Source organism: Solenopsis invicta, chromosome 13 (assembly GCF_016802725.1).
Source record: "Solenopsis invicta isolate M01_SB chromosome 13, UNIL_Sinv_3.0, whole genome shotgun sequence".
Classification (NCBI taxonomy): domain Eukaryota; kingdom Metazoa; phylum Arthropoda; class Insecta; order Hymenoptera; family Formicidae; genus Solenopsis; species Solenopsis invicta.
In genome coordinates, this window is record NC_052676.1 from 3,591,971 (window position 1) to 3,607,948 (window position 15,978).

At 33.2% G+C, this 15,978-nt stretch overlaps 1 protein-coding gene across 9 annotated transcripts; it reads left to right on the forward strand.

Annotated features, from left to right (window-relative positions):
• Positions 1 to 307: 307 nt before the first annotated feature.
• On the forward strand, positions 308 to 13,981 carry LOC105207512 (eukaryotic translation initiation factor 4E-binding protein Mextli). Of its 9 annotated transcripts, none has more exons than XM_039456396.1 (12): positions 331 to 459; positions 827 to 899; positions 4,992 to 5,107; positions 5,278 to 5,418; positions 5,979 to 6,148; positions 6,441 to 6,639; positions 6,940 to 7,011; positions 8,556 to 8,616; positions 8,772 to 9,066; positions 9,246 to 9,522; positions 10,138 to 10,259; positions 12,131 to 13,981. In XM_039456396.1, exons 3-12 carry the CDS (start codon positions 4,999 to 5,001, stop codon positions 12,233 to 12,235), a joined length of 1,551 nt encoding a protein of 516 aa, XP_039312330.1. In that variant the 5' UTR covers positions 331 to 459; positions 827 to 899; positions 4,992 to 4,998; the 3' UTR covers positions 12,236 to 13,981. The 9 variants fall into 9 exon arrangements, with proteins under 9 accessions (XP_011175334.1, XP_039312331.1, XP_039312330.1 ...); XM_026137014.2 differs by lacking the exon at positions 331 to 459 and adding an exon at positions 681 to 736 and having other exon boundaries at positions 813 to 899; XM_026137015.2 differs by lacking the exon at positions 331 to 459 and adding an exon at positions 681 to 736 and having other exon boundaries at positions 813 to 899; positions 6,444 to 6,639.
• The last annotated feature ends 1,997 nt before the right edge of the window (positions 13,982 to 15,978 follow it).

Below are 15,978 nucleotides of genomic sequence, written 5' to 3' on the forward strand. Positions count from 1 at the left end.
GTGGGTTGTTGTCCGTGCTAACATCCACACTGTTTTTAACGGCGGATTGCAAAATGGATGTGACACGTAGTTCCCATTCTGACCAGAATAGATGTGCGTCACTAGTGTACGGGAGTTTCGAAGCGTTATAGGAAAAAGGCCGCCGTGGCCACTCTCAGGTTCCTCTCTGGTAATGGAGAATTCACATCAATTCACACTGCGTCCGACGATCCGATATCCAATAGGAAATAAGATTTCTTCATGCTCTTTTTGGACAAAACAATGAAGTGACATCTAGAAACTTTCTCCCTCGTCCCCATTGTCAGGCGACGTTGGCGGCACTGGCCGCCAGTTCTCGGGCACGCTCGCTATATCTACGCGGCGCACGTCGACGATACGTCTTCGCGATCCCAACCGGACGCTCTACGTCGTCGTTGATCCGTTTGCGTACGGCCGACGGGACGGTGAATCTCGCGAAAGGTACGTCCAAACGTGCGACTCAGTGGCACGCGTCACGGTGCCGCGTGGCTTCCCCGCCGGGCGAGCCGCGAGCAACTCGCCGCCTTCACGATGTTCCCCGTCACCGCAACAGCGGTGACGGCTTTCTCGTCCGGACACCTCCATATCCGGACTTCCGCGGAAGAGTTTCCTCGCTGCGTCAAGTGCGCGCGGTTACACGCGCGCTCGCGCAACCAATTGCGTGCAAGCGTGTGCATATGTGTGCGTGCGTGTGTATACATACGAGTGGCTTTTTCAAGTGCGTTCACGCGCGCATACATATATACACGCACAAAACGCCAGAAATAATTTCTCCGTTTCTGTTATACTAATAGATCTGTTTGCCTAGTTTGCACCATCTACACTTGTTCTATCCTCCTCTGCCATCGAGAGATTGCGTATACACGTCTGTCACTTCGTCGGTAGGTGCAGAAGGTGCTAGAAGGTGTAGCGTAGAAATCGTCGGCTTCTTTCATGTGTCTTCTGTCTCTTGTTGTGCCTCCTCCGTCTCCCCTGCTCCACCCTTCCAGCGATGTCATCCCTTTTTCTTAGCATCTTCATTATCGCTTATTTCTCTTTCCTTTCTTCTTCCCTCTTTTCTTCTTCCTCTCTCCTTGTCTTAATATTTTTTTTTGTTTGTCTTGCGTGGGAAAATATTTACATGGAATGCCCGCCCCCGCGCAAATCAATCTGCATATGTTTTGCATTTCAACTGAGGTGACTGTAGAGTGATTTCTGAGTAAGCATCAAAAATTTAAGGAACATTCTTCTTGATTTATTTTATAAAGAAAGTGTCTTTTAAACAGACCCTAAAGTGCTTTTTATTTTTCAAAATACAAGGTCAAAGTTGAGAAAAGAAATATGAAAATTTTGCACACAATTCTTGAAAACGCTTGGAGATATTTTAATCAAATTTAGTATTACGCTTAGCTCATGTATTAATCCTCTAGGCACACATATTTTTATTATTTACTTTGTAGGCATACTTGTAGGCATTGTAGGTTTTCCAGCTTTTCTTACTGTTATAAGATACTCGGTTTTCCAGCTTTTCTTACTGTTATAAGATACTCGATCATAATTCAGAATCATAAGGATCTAGATAAAATTCTTGATATACAAGAACCAAACACCAAGATGCCAGTGGAGCCTTGGTCTAGCAGTGAGAGCGCTAGTTGTCAGAACAAGGGATTCCAACTATTCCAGGTTTAAATCCACCCAAGCTCCTTTATTTTTCAATTAAGTTTATATTAATATTAAAATGTCAAAAATGTTGTTAACAAACTTATGATGTAATTCTCATTTGGATTTTTAAGATCTTCAAAGATCCTTAAGAATCCAAAGGAGGATTATATCATGAATTTGTTAACAACATTTATGACACATTTTAATATTAATATAAACTTAATTGAGGAAAATCTATAAGATACTGCCTGAAAATCTGTAAATACTGCTGTTACTGCTTCATATTCTTTTGCTGCTGATGTAGATTTTTTGTAAGATAATGGAGCTAAATAAAAGAGCTAGAGGGAGGGGGAAATTTGAACTCAAGATCCCTGGTTCCAACAACTAGTATTCTCACTGCTGGCACCTTAGTGTTTGGTTCTTGTATTTCAACAGTTTTATTTAGGTCCTTATGCTTCTGAGTTATGCTCGAGTATCTTATAGTGTTCTAGGTATTAAAAAATTTGTTTCAAGGTTTCTTTTCAATATCTATTCTTTGTCACCAAATAATTGTTTAACTCAAATATTAAAACCATTATTTTTTAAAATTTGATGTGTAATTTGGCTTCTTTTTTTCACATTTCTGAATGATTATTAATGTGTTAATTTAATAATTGTTTAACTCATTAATTAATATAAATTAAATAATTGCATAATTGCTAAATTATACAATTATTATAAATTTCTTAACTTTGTTTTTTTTAGATTACTAATCACGACTATTATGAATATGTATTTCAATATTAAAAACAGCTGATTCATATGGTGGACCTGAATGTAAATAATAATTGAAAATTAAAAGTTAAAATAATCGTTTGTATAGCTTCTTATATATAATTTCTTTAGACTGTTGTTGATGAATCTGTAATTTCAAAGTTTCAAAATTAAAAATGGTTGATTCAATGTACATATTTTCTGAAGTTTGAGTAGATTTTGAAGAATTTATTTAAAAGTTTCCAATGTCAAGTATTGCCTTTTATTGGTACTGGAAAATTATTTTTAATGTCACTTGTAAGCACACTAAATTTGATTGAAACATCTCTTTCTATGCAACCAGCTTTTAAAAATGTTCTTATTTCTCTTCACTTTGACATCTTGTATTTTGCAAACAAAACACTTTAGAACATGTGTTTATATGATCTTTTCTTTATATCACTTTTTCTTAAAATAAACCAAGAAATGCCTTTAAACTTTTTACACTTAGAAATCACTCTATATAGTCTTTTTTCTATCACGTTTTTTTTCCATTTTGTGTTCACTCTCACGATCATTTCTGACCGCATCTCCTCTCCGGGGATTACGAAACGTACCCTGACATTGATGAATATTGTATTGCACGTACGATAAACCGAAACTGATATAATTGAAGTCGAGTTTAAATTTCCGGTGTATTTAATGGCGATAATAGAAATTTAAGATCGGCACCAAGGGCCGATCTCTGTTGCAATACAGAATTCATTACTCTTACATAAATTATATAAATTATGCAAATAAAAGTGTGAATTACACAGCGATCTTCTTAATCGCATATATTTGCTATTATTTTTATTATTCATATATTATATGTATATCTTATTGAGTTTGTGAATAATTATATATTGATTATTACATGCTATTATTGCCACATTGTATAAGTTTGCCCCGGATTACCTTTCCGGACATCCTGTACATATAAGGATTTTATTATTTCCTAATAAATACGCGAGAGATTTGCCTGGATTTTTGTAGACCTAATGAAAACGCGATAAGCGTGGCCGCTGCACGGTACACGTGTGACGCGCGCGGATGAAGTGTATTTTTGGAGGACGAGGGTGGCAAGGGCGAAGAGGGTCCGCCGGCGTTCACCACCGCTCTTTCTCATGCCGGCTGTCTGTTTTGCTACGCGATTTCGTCCTCTCTTTGCATGACGACGAGGGAACACCGCAAACGCTGCAAATTAAATTATTTCCGTCGCCGCGTGTAAGATAGTAACTCTAATAAGCGCTACAGTATTCCTAGAATATTATACGAATGTTATTAAAAATTAAAATAATATTGAAATAATATTCCAAGAATATTATTCATTATTTTTGTTCAAGAATTAATGTGAATTATGCATATTCATAAACTTTATAATTATTACATTTAAAACTTATAATATTTTTGATAATTTAAAATATTGAAGTAAATAATATTATTTCCTTCTCATAATATTCATATATTATTAGAAGTGAACATATAACCACTTTTTATTAATATGAAATAATATTTCAGGAATATTATTTAATATTAAATAATATTGTAGCGCTTGTAAGGAACAACTTATCGTCTTTTGCGTTTCGAAAGATCTTTATCTTGCGAAAGAGTCCGATTTGGAGCGTTGTTACGCTGCGCATTGCCTAATGATTCACGTCATATGGGAGAAATGAGGCTGTTTGTTCGAAGAAAGTGGCACACAAAAATACAGTAAATGGCCCAATTACTGACAATGTTTCAAATACTCGAAATTCGATCTTAAATGCTTTTTTGAATATAACAATTATATTATTACATATTTGAATTTTTGAGGAGTCTACTTATTATTATTATATTGTAACATTTCGGTAAAAATAAAACTTTAATTTTCTGATTAAAAAAAATCGAATTTTAAGTATTTGGGACACTATCTTTAATTAAGCCATTATCATATTTACTGCAAATTACTTAAAGAATTGTTTCGTACAAATATTTAACAAGTTCATCAGAAGCAACAGGTTTATTCAAAATTTATTCTGAATCCTAGTAATTTAATATTTGATACAAAATATTCAGAATATTCAGTTAAGATAAAAATTTGTTCGATTATTTTCTTTAATAAAATTTTGAAGTATTCTTTAAAGGAGTATACATTTTTTTCACTACATAATGAATTTTTCTCTCTGAAATTTGTTTTCTTCAGGTTTTTTCTATGAATATATTTTATTTATTTATCAAAAAAATAACTGTTTTTAAAAGAAGAAAAGTAAATATAGTAATCTCTGTTAACAAAAAATTGATATTTGTCTATGTTCACAGCGCGAAATCTCGGTCTCCTCGAAACGAACTTTCATTCAGACTCTACAATACTTTCTCTTTGTAGAAGCGAGTTTGTATATCGAATTGATTAACGCTAGCATCAAGTACAATATTTTAGTAGTATATCAAATAATACATTAGTTAATATATACATATTAATTTTTTGTCGGCAATTTAAATTGCGAAAATTATGTGAAATTGTAATGTATTGGACGTTCGAGTTTCTTTTAATATAATATTTGTATATATTTATGTTGCAGGATCACAATGGCTACCGCACAATTGAACAGAGCCAGAACTGTAAAGAAGCTCGAAAAACCACGGCCGCTTAAGCTTAACCAGCGCAACTCGACCGTCGATGGGCGGATCACGACTGGTAAATCTTTATGCATTTATTCCCACTTGAGCTTGCAGTTTCTTGTAACGACAGTTTTCTTTGAAAGTATCATAATTATTTCCTTGTAAAGCATTGCGTAAACTGCGTTAATTTCGAATTAGATCAACGATAAACACTCTGAACTCTCTTTGTTTCTTCTGATTTTTCAGTAGAGGATATAGTGTCCTTAATCGACAATGTTGCAATGCAACTTACCAATGGCTTCCATGACCGAACGCTGCAAATGAATGTTATCTCTATGTGTAGTCATCTGAAACTGTATGCCAACCAATTAGAAGCTATTTACAAAGGTAAATGATCCTTCATTGTACATAAAACATAGTTTGAAAACAGGGCTGATAGCAAATAGTGGAAAAGTTAAATGATAAGATTAACTTTTTTAATTTATAAGTTAATTTTTGACTTTAACTAGTTATTTTAAAACACATAAATTTTAACATGTTGACTTGTATTCCAAGTTAAAATTTATTTATGTAAAAGAAAAAAATTGTAAAAGGAAAAATACATTTTCAATATTGAATTTATTTGATGAATCATGTTGCAATGATTTTGTTATTTAGAGTAATCTAATTTTTACTACATTCTAATTTAATATAAATAATACATTTTTAAAATTAATTTTTAATTTAACTTAATAGAACTTTCAACTAAATTAATTTTTAAGTCATCTTAGTTAAAAAATATATGAAGTTATTAATCTTGCTTGGAAGCTAATGCATTAAAGTTTTTCAAATAGTACTTCGCCTTTGCTTTTTAATGAGGAATCTTTTTTACGATAAATTGTGATTTGATAATAGATTTCATTCCATATGTCTGCAGAATTTTGTCAATAATTATTTTTGTACTTTAGATCAGCTGGACCGGGCTTTTGTGGCGATCAGGAATGGGAGCCAGGACGACAGATTAGATTTGACGACCAGGGTTCATCTGCTGGAACTTATCGAGCTACGAGCGAAACAATGGCGTCACACAGATTCAATGGATGTGTACTATATGCAGAAGTTGTCGCACCTAGACAATGTAGGTAAAACTACATTTTATTCGTAACTTCTTTACATTCGTATAAGTTTTTAAAGTTATGATCAAGACATTCAAGAACAAAAATCAAATATAAAAATAATAATCACCTTTTATGAAGTTGAGAACTTTTAATTAAAATTTTCGAATATTATTCAAATAACCTTTATTTTCAGCGTTTGAATATTTAATTTCAAAATATATTTGTTACAAGAAAAAATTTTATTAAATATTTTTTTTATTTCATTCAGTTAATTTTGATGTAATTTATTAGATCAAATAAATTTTTTTTTAGCAGACCGAAATGGTACCCGATGTACCTACGAACTCCCTGTCGTCCCCGTTATTGACAATGACTTCACCCACCTCGGCACCGATCCTGGGTCCCGGAGAAGTCATCAAAAATAGCGGAAAGTTCGCGAAGCCTACGCGCATACCGGGGAAAAATTATTGCAAAGACGAGGTCGTCATTCGCAACAGCGACTCGGGAAAAGGTAATTTAACTGCTTTTATTCTCGTTGACATAAAATTTTCGTTGAATTAAACAGGTATATTCGATTATTACACGGATCAATATGCAGCCCGTACAATTTTACAATTTTCGTTATATTACTTGTAAATTGTTTACAGTGTCTTTAGTTATGTGTCGCAATGTGATCAATAGGGATTGTGCGATGTAAACGTTGATCCGATTTTTATGTAAAGTGAAACCAGAGTCGATTGTACTAGACTTTTTAATTATTTTCCAATTATGTTAGCCGTTCTGTTGTTAAATAATTTGCACGAAAATACAGTGATGGGAATAAAAGGGCGGCGGGTTCACATGATAGAAGAGCTCAGCCAGACGATCATCTCCTTCCAGCGAGGTAAAAAAGCAATGAATGATCCGCCAGTGGCTTGTCATAGCATTTTGTGCTCATGCATCGCAAAAAACAGTATATTAATTGGCCGAACGAGGTTCTCTTATCCCACACAAAAACACTCTAATAATTCTCTCTTACATCATCGAGCATTGAATTTGACGTGACAAATTTGCATTGACTGTTGTTATTAAGATATCATCGTAAAATATCATCGTGAAAAGAAGACGCTCATATCTGTAATAAAAAGCTGCAGTTAGTAATTTTTTTTATCAGGTCGCTCTCAGTTTGCATGACAAAGCTGTTATCTAACCAGCGTGATCAGGCCACTATTGAGTTAGTGTTTTAATTTTTGCAACGTGATCTACTAATCGAGAAGTGCAAGGCACGTCAGCTTTCTTTCACGTGACGACGCAGAAACTGTTTATACTTTGCAATAAGGATTTAATTTATTTCCTTTGCTTCCTTTTCTCCCGTTTCTATCTCCGTTAAAATTACATAGAGAATGCATATTCTATTTTTTTTCTTTTTTTATTTTTTGAAAAAGAAGAACACTACTTTTCAGTCGGGATGAATCTCGATGCCTAATGACATTTATGCGAATTTTTACAATTTGCAGTTCATGCAAACTATACAGCGATCTTGAAAAACCGGAAATTCTCATAAAACTTGAGTACATCTTGAAACTAAAGCTCTGGAATACGTAATATGCCACAAATTAAATTGGCAAGCAATTTAATAATACTTTGATGTCAACAAGTACCTTAAAAATCTAAAGAATTTGCATGAACTGGAAATTGAAAAAAAAATTCAAAGAAATATTAGACACCAAGATCTTTCTCAGTTGAAGAAAAAATCGCATTTTTTTTTTTTTTGCTTAATTGTGTTGTTTACATTATCGATCCTAATCTCACTTATTATTCTATTACATAATATGTGCAATTTATATCAACCGTTGTGAAATGTATCTTTCTAACAGCCCGAGTGAAGCATATGAATGTTGAGCATTGCGTTCACAGCTTTAAGAGCCGAACAGAGATATTATATATTATATTATCAATTTATTAACTGGTCAGGTCAACGGATCGATCGTATATCGTGAGTCCCACGTGGATAGGAAGGTTGGCATTTGATTAATACCTCGACGTTTTCGTTAATATCGCATAACATGCGAGGTAGTCGTATATAAATGTATTTAAATGTCACTTATACCTTCAGAGAGATTTAATACTGACAGTATTTATTTGATTGGTGATTATTCTTTGAGCATTTTAAAAGCATTAACAGCAACATTTTTAATATTTAAATAAATACTGCTAGTACTAAATTTCTCTAAGGATATATCAAATTATTTTTTTAAATACATTGTATATCGTACTTACCTTACTTTGTCGATATTTTAACATCTCGTTTAACATATTAACTTTGTCATTGGACTTGTGTAAAAGATGCTAACGACAACTAGCACATGATTTTATTTTATTTTATTTTTTTATGGATATCTATATTGACGAGACTGCACCACTGATACCATGTATCTTGGTTTGTAGTAAACCCTGGAGCTAAAGAACGACTTGTCCAAATCACGGGAACGTCCGAGGACAAGATTCAGTATGTCTAAATAATATATTTATAATAGAAGTAGAAGTTTACTAATAGAAGTCTAACACAATAAATGTATTCTATATCTAGATCTACTTAATAACGGCACACATTCAACGTTTATTAGCAACTTTTTACGTCTCTTTCTTTTCTGTTTCCCTCAGTTACGCGAAGGACTTAATCAAAGATACGATACAACGAAATGCATCGCCAGTGAGACTGGAGCAGAACTCCAGTGGCGAGAAGGGAGCCATGGGCGGTTCGAGCTCCTCGCTCAATAGCAGTGCGTCGGACGAGAGCAACCGGCTGTCACAGAATCAGCAGCACGGTTCCCGCCTGCGCTCGTCCCTTTTGCACAGTTTTTCCACCAACGACGCCAGCATAGGCGAATACAAGTACACCGTCACCGTCGGCAATCAGTCCCTCAAAATTACGGGCTGCAATCTCGACCTCGTCAGGGTAATAATAAAATCGCACTGTATTATTTAGCCTACGTTAGATTGTTTATCTTACGTTTGTTAAACTAAACAGAAGATTAAGCTTAGACATTGATATTCTATTTCTTTCTACGTTCGATTTTTGTCCCCTCTGTCTGCTTTTTATTTATGTACAATTTCTGTGAACTGGGTAATTTGCAGACAGCAAAACTAGTGCTGGACGAACACTTCTTGGGCGACTCTGAGAACTTTACCAGCGGGATAGAGTACTTCAATTACGAGGATGAGCCTAGCTTCACCGTAAATACCGTCTCAACTCCCAAACTTTCTCTTACGCCATTGTCGCCTTTGGACAATGTAAACACTCCTGCTTCTCTAGGCCGAGAATTAAGTGTGGAAAGCGCCGCGACCTCCTCGGAGAGCGAAGAAACCTACAAACCTCGTCCGATCTCTGAAGAGCGAGGCTCGACTCAACAAGGTATATTCAAATATAAAAATAAAATATCATATTATTATACAAGTTGGGTAAGTTTAATTTTTTTTCAACTAAATTAAGTTAAAGCTTAATTACTGAATCAATAGCTTATAATGATAATTTAGTTACAACATTAATTTAGTTACAACATTAAAGTGCAACATAAATTGCATGAAAGAAAAATTACGTTAAAATTAAATTAAGTTAAATTAAATGTTAATTTTGAAAAGCATTATAGAGTTACATTAAAGTAGAACGTCTTAATTTTTAAAAATTAGATTAAATTATAATTAGATTACTCTAATTTAATATGGATCATGAAATAAATTTAACAAGTTACAATTTGTGTTTTAATAGTGACCAGTTGAAGTTAAAAATTAACTGATTTGAAATTAAAATAAATTAAAAGTTAATAACTAGTTACTAGCCAATCCTATCTTTAACAGTAAAGCTTAATGACTAGTTCAATGAAAAAAATCTATATTGCTCTTAATTTTATCGAAATAAAATTTTAGTCAAATTAATTTTTAAAAAATGTGAAACTGGCTAGTCAACCGAATATATGATAAAATTAATAAATTTAATTAACACCTAATTGTGTTCGTTCTGTTTATTCAGTTCCAGAAGCGAGAGAACTTACGTACGAGTTTTTGTTGCTGTGCTCGTCGGGCCCGTATGCAAAGCGGCCCCCTGCCGACTGGGCGCGCATACAGAAGGAATGTCCGAATATAGTTCGTAAGGTACCGCTATGCGACAGGAACGCCAATCACATACCGTGCCGAACCTTCCGTGTTGCTCTTCCTGCCACGGTTTAATATTCTTGTATACAATACGCATCATAATATTCACTGCATATACATTAACGCCCCGTCGGGAGAAAAATCTGCATTTCCGAGGATGCTACGGGTGTTGTACGAGTATGACTGTTGAATGCGGTATCCCCCTTAACCGCATGCATTCAGATGAGAGAAAAGCAGAGACATAAGATCTGTTCCTTTTAACAATTGATATAGTCAGGCCTCTGATTCTCTGACATTCTCTCTTCTCAAAGACTTTCTAGGAAGGAAATAGGGAAAGACCGAATTATATTTAATAATTAATTGAAGAGAGGATTTAATGGAGATTAAATGAATCTCAATATTATTTCGCGTACTAAAAGACTGTAGACGCTCTCGCCTCACAGTATATGCGTGATGTTTTAGAGATTGTCTTTTGCAATAATATGGAAGGGAGATGAACAATTTTTAAAAATGATTCCAAAATGAAGACCAAAGAGATGGTAAGAGAGTTTCGTGATATATACAAGGTGTCTAGGAAGTTTATCTCAGTCTCCTATATTTCGAAAACTGTCCAAAAATATAAAAAACCATGAAATATATATTCGATCATTTCAAGGAACTCCTCTACTCTCTCAATCTCGTTTAAAAAGAGTAGTCCTCTCGAAATGATGAACATGTATTTCGCGGGAACTATTCTTTTTTCATAATTTTGAACAGTTTTCAAAATATATAAGGTGGGAGTAGATTTTGTAAACACCGTGTATTTTTTTATATTGTTTAAGCGTTTACGATTGGTTTCAAGGAGACTTGGCGTGTTGAACCTGCGCGATGAACTGACTGAAAGAATTCGTATAAATCAATACGAAGCGTGATTCAAAAGCATTTAGTTCGATAGGATTAATCAAAATTCAATTAGCTTATAGATGTGAAACAGTCATGGTATATTCAGTACAAAGTATTTTTCGTACTCCGAAATTTGAGTATCTATGTTCCTATAAAGTCCTATAAAATTTAGAGATATACGATGTCTGTTTTTTAAACTATTTTTTTTTATATTACTATAGTTGTTCATATTTGTGAAAAACTTTATTTTTTTATAGTTTTGTTTCTTTCTCTCTTTTGTGAGAACTGTTAAGAGATTATTTGAACATTTAACGAGATTGTTTTATTTGATCTTGTATACAAAGAGGCTAATGAGATTGTAGACTAATAAAAATAGTGTTGTGCGTTAAAACCCACATACACGCTGTATTAATAAATGAGTATTGCAAAATCCGCTCTGAGTCTTGCTCTTTATGCGTTCTTCGTAAAAGACAAGCGCAGTTTCACACGATGCTTCTCAACAATTGGCACGTTTTCTTAATCCTAGAATGGTACTCATATTTTTCTTAATACTGCTTTAGGTAAAAATTCATTTACACAATTAAGGACATATTTTTGTACTAATGAAAAAAAAAACATTGTTCTATATTACATTTAAAAGTAATGCAAAAAATTTGGAAGTAATTTGCAAGCCATTTTAAAATACATAATATTTTTACTACATAGGATAAATGACTCAATTACTGGCAATGAGCCAAATACTGAAAATTTGAGACATTGCCAGTAATTTATTCTGTACATCAATCGCTAGAGTAGGAAGGCATCGTGTAAATTACGCTTGTATGTAGATTTACGATTGCTGCCTGCATGTATCCTTACATAAACAATTAATAACACTCGGCTTTTTCAACCGTATCGAAGCATGCTGCTTATAACAAGGTAAGGTAAAGGGATTATTGCTTTCTTACGTTGTGAGGCTCATCCGATCACTAATCTCTTTTTCTCGACAGGCACCGATTCGCTGGTTCGAACCGGAGGCGTACAAAGCCAAGCTAGCAGCCGCGGGTCCCGTTGCGATATTGCCGATTAGCGAAGCAGAAACCGATCCCGAGTGAGGCCGGAGGTCCGATCTATCGCCTTTCTCCCGTTATCCTCTCCCTCATTTTGGTGACGATAAATTTTCAGAGAACGACGTGTGTGTGCTGTAACATCTCTTGTCGATCGTAACAAGATTAAGAACGAGGATCAAGAAAAAGAATTCCTCGAAGGAAAGAGCGCGTAGGGACAAAGCGTATTTCGAAGAATTTAATTGGCGAGGAAAATATCAAAAGATTTTTTCGCCAAACATTCGCGAAATGCATCTAAATGCGAATTATCAGATGCGCGCTTTATGCAATTGACACGCTAGTCATTAGAGTGAAAAATGTTTTATTTATTGAACGAAAAAAAAATTTATACACGCAATTACTTCGCTCGTCTTTTCGATCGATTACGTTGTTATACACTGAGAGAAAAATATTTGATGATTGTGACTATAATTGAGTGTTAGAATAATTATAGCTAAGAATTTTCTGGTTATTTCTGCTATAATGTTAATGATAACATATAATGTATCACACTGATACAAAAATGGTTGCAACTACTATATATAATTTAAATAATTTAAATATAGTTGACATCGAAAACAATTATTGCAATGTCATTTTTTATGCGTATAATGTATATTATTAGTAACATTATAGCAGTAATATTACTATTAACTATAAAAAGGTTTTAATTTTTTTTTAGATTAATTATTTTAACATTCAATTATAACCACAAATACTAAATACTTTTTTCCTAATGCATCCGTACCGCGCCGATACTGTATGGCACGCACGCGACTTGCGCAACATTCTGTCGCGGCCAATTTTGACCAAGAATGTTACGTTTAGCTATTAATAACAAAAGAAAGAGACAAGATCGATTTGTTGAAACCACATTTTGAAAGACAGCTGTTAACTTTTCGTACGCGTAGTTGCGATAGGATTAGTAGCGTTAGACTGAGGAATTAGAATTGAAAGAGAAGAGAGGAGTATCTTTTGTAAGCGAGATTACTATTATTTATAACTTTTTGCTATTTTCGCCTAATTGGATCGAGGAGATTCGTTTTCTCGGCGGAGAAGATTAATCGTGAAAGACTAATACGTACTTTAGGAGAAGACACGGTACAAGAGAACAGATTCTGCGCTTTTGTAAGTAGCAATTCGGAAGGCGGTCCTAAATTCAATGATTCCAATTCCGCCGTGTAACGTGAACTGCGACTTTACGCGGCGGGGGATGAAATCGTGATTTAACATAGTCTAGTCTACCTATCAACGTAGGAATTACCACTTTTTTTTGGTATTTACTCTGCTGTGACACAATAACCAAAAAATTTGAAGAAGAAAAAAGAATTAGATTTTTTTGAGAGTTTATATTTTATATACGCTAAACGGAAGTGTTCGGATATTATGTGCAGTATATATCGTAGAGGATTCAAAGTTAGGAAATAACAAGTTACTAGTAACGGCATTGCCGTTACTTTATCATAATATAATGTTTTGATAATGTTACAATTTTTCATTAAGTGTTTTATCTGCAACAAACTTAACTATTGATTTAACTTATTAAAAGTAAAGAATTCGAAAAATGATTAAATACTAATTTAGAATGTTGTAGAGTGTTTTCTAGTGTAACTTTTTTATAAAATTTCACAAGTCACGGAAGAATGTACATGGATGTGCATGCCATATTTATTATTAATTTGCATTATCAAGAAAAAATAATCAGGAACAATTTTATTAAAGAAAAAAAAAAGAACGTAAATTTTAAAATAAAGTCTCAAAAATTCCTTGAGTATCAATAAAATCCCATGAAAATTCATTGTTTTCAAGATAAAAAAATTAATTCCCTGAAAATTTCAAGACTTCCTAGTTTTTCCCAACAGCAAACATCCATTATAAGAAAAAGTAACGGCAATGCATTATTTACTATCCCTGAGAAAATCATTTTATAGTTTTGGTTTTCTTTGCTATTTTACTATGTAATTAACAGTGAGATCACAACGAAACGTAAGGAAATTGTGTATGCGAGATTGTTATTCGAAAAATACGATTTCTTGCGCTCGGAATTTTATTTTATACTTCTAACAGATTTACGGCTTTCGCTTTAATATAACGAAAATCATCGTAAATTTTTTCTCGGAAAAACAGAAGCTTTGAATATTTTGCGATTTCAGAAATTTAAGAAATTTGCGTAGGTACTGATACACTTGCTTGATATTGATCACACGAAACTTTGGTATTATTAAAAAACTATAAAATATAGACTTGTATTCTCTTTGCAGTATTGTTAATGTTTAATTAACTTGGCTATTAACGCGTGTTCACGAACAAGAGACGTAAGTTCCTTCGCGCATCATGGAAACTTTACTGCACAATGTCTAGGACACTTGCGTTCGTTTTTAAGTTTTTACACAATTTAATATTTATTATGGATTTACACTCTACTTCGAGATTAAATTATATATACATATATATATATATATATATATAAATATAATTTATATGTATCTAAATATAGTTCTGTATAAATAATTATATATGAATAAAATTTACAGTTTATATATAAATTTTATTTACATATAATTATGAATATATTTATTTACATATAATTATACGTGTAATTTATTTTTATTGTCTCTAATTAACTGCGCAGTAATGTAATAGTACATAATGTATTATTGTACCTTGTCGTTTATAATAATAAATCAGCAAAATCAGAGACACACGCATGTAATAGTCTTCCTCCTTCCTTCATCCTCTCGCAAGTGTAACCAGGGTGTTACCGGAAAAAACTGGGGAAACCTGGAAGTTTTACAGATTTCTCTTTTTTTACTATTTTTCTTTTATCTTTGTAAATAGATATTCAGCATATTTGTACAAAATCGCCATATAACTCATGTTTTTTATGTTTTTCTCAAATTTAATATTCTTATAATAATAATCTCATAATAATAAAACTTAAGTTGCTTTTCTTTGTGATTATATGATTAAGAAACATTCAAAGATGATAATGAAACAAATTTATTTTAAAGCTGCGTTAAAATAATTCTTTCATTTCATCTAGAATTTAAAATAAAATTCCTAAAAAAGAACCTGGAAATTTTTAGGAAATTCTTGTACAAAATTTGAGCAAACATCCTAATAATAGAGGGAAAACTCTTGTATACGAATACTGGATAATAAAGTCGACTGCGTCGATCCGTCACTAATCTTTTATTATTCCAATAATAATATATATATATCGAAAAGTGAGATAATCACTGAACATACACATTATGTACCTCCCGCCGGCCACGCGGGTTCAGAAAATTGTACTAGATATCAATTGCACTCTTATCGAGTCTCCTTGTAAAAGTTAAAAATCTCAGCAGTGCTCGACGAAGGCCCACGCGCTCGCCGATTGCATTTTCTTCTCTCCTTTCCAATTAATTTTTTTCTCTTCTCCCCTTTTTCCTCTCGTCATACGATTCATTTACATTGCTATTATTCGTATTGCGAGTGATTGCGAGCGGCCTATCGTGTTTCTTTTTTTTTCTTTACTCGTGGAAACACATAATACACATTATCAATACTTCGTAGTCCAGTCTAAAGTCAATGTCGGCTATGATCTAGCTAGAGCATTATAACTGTTTCTTTTCCCTTCGCAATTATCAATATAATATCATCCTGCTATCGCCGGTGATTTTGGTGTGTTGCATGTGTGTATGTGTATATGAACAATGATACGTCTATTACATAATAAATAACAGTTCATCTAATGTGATAACTGATAA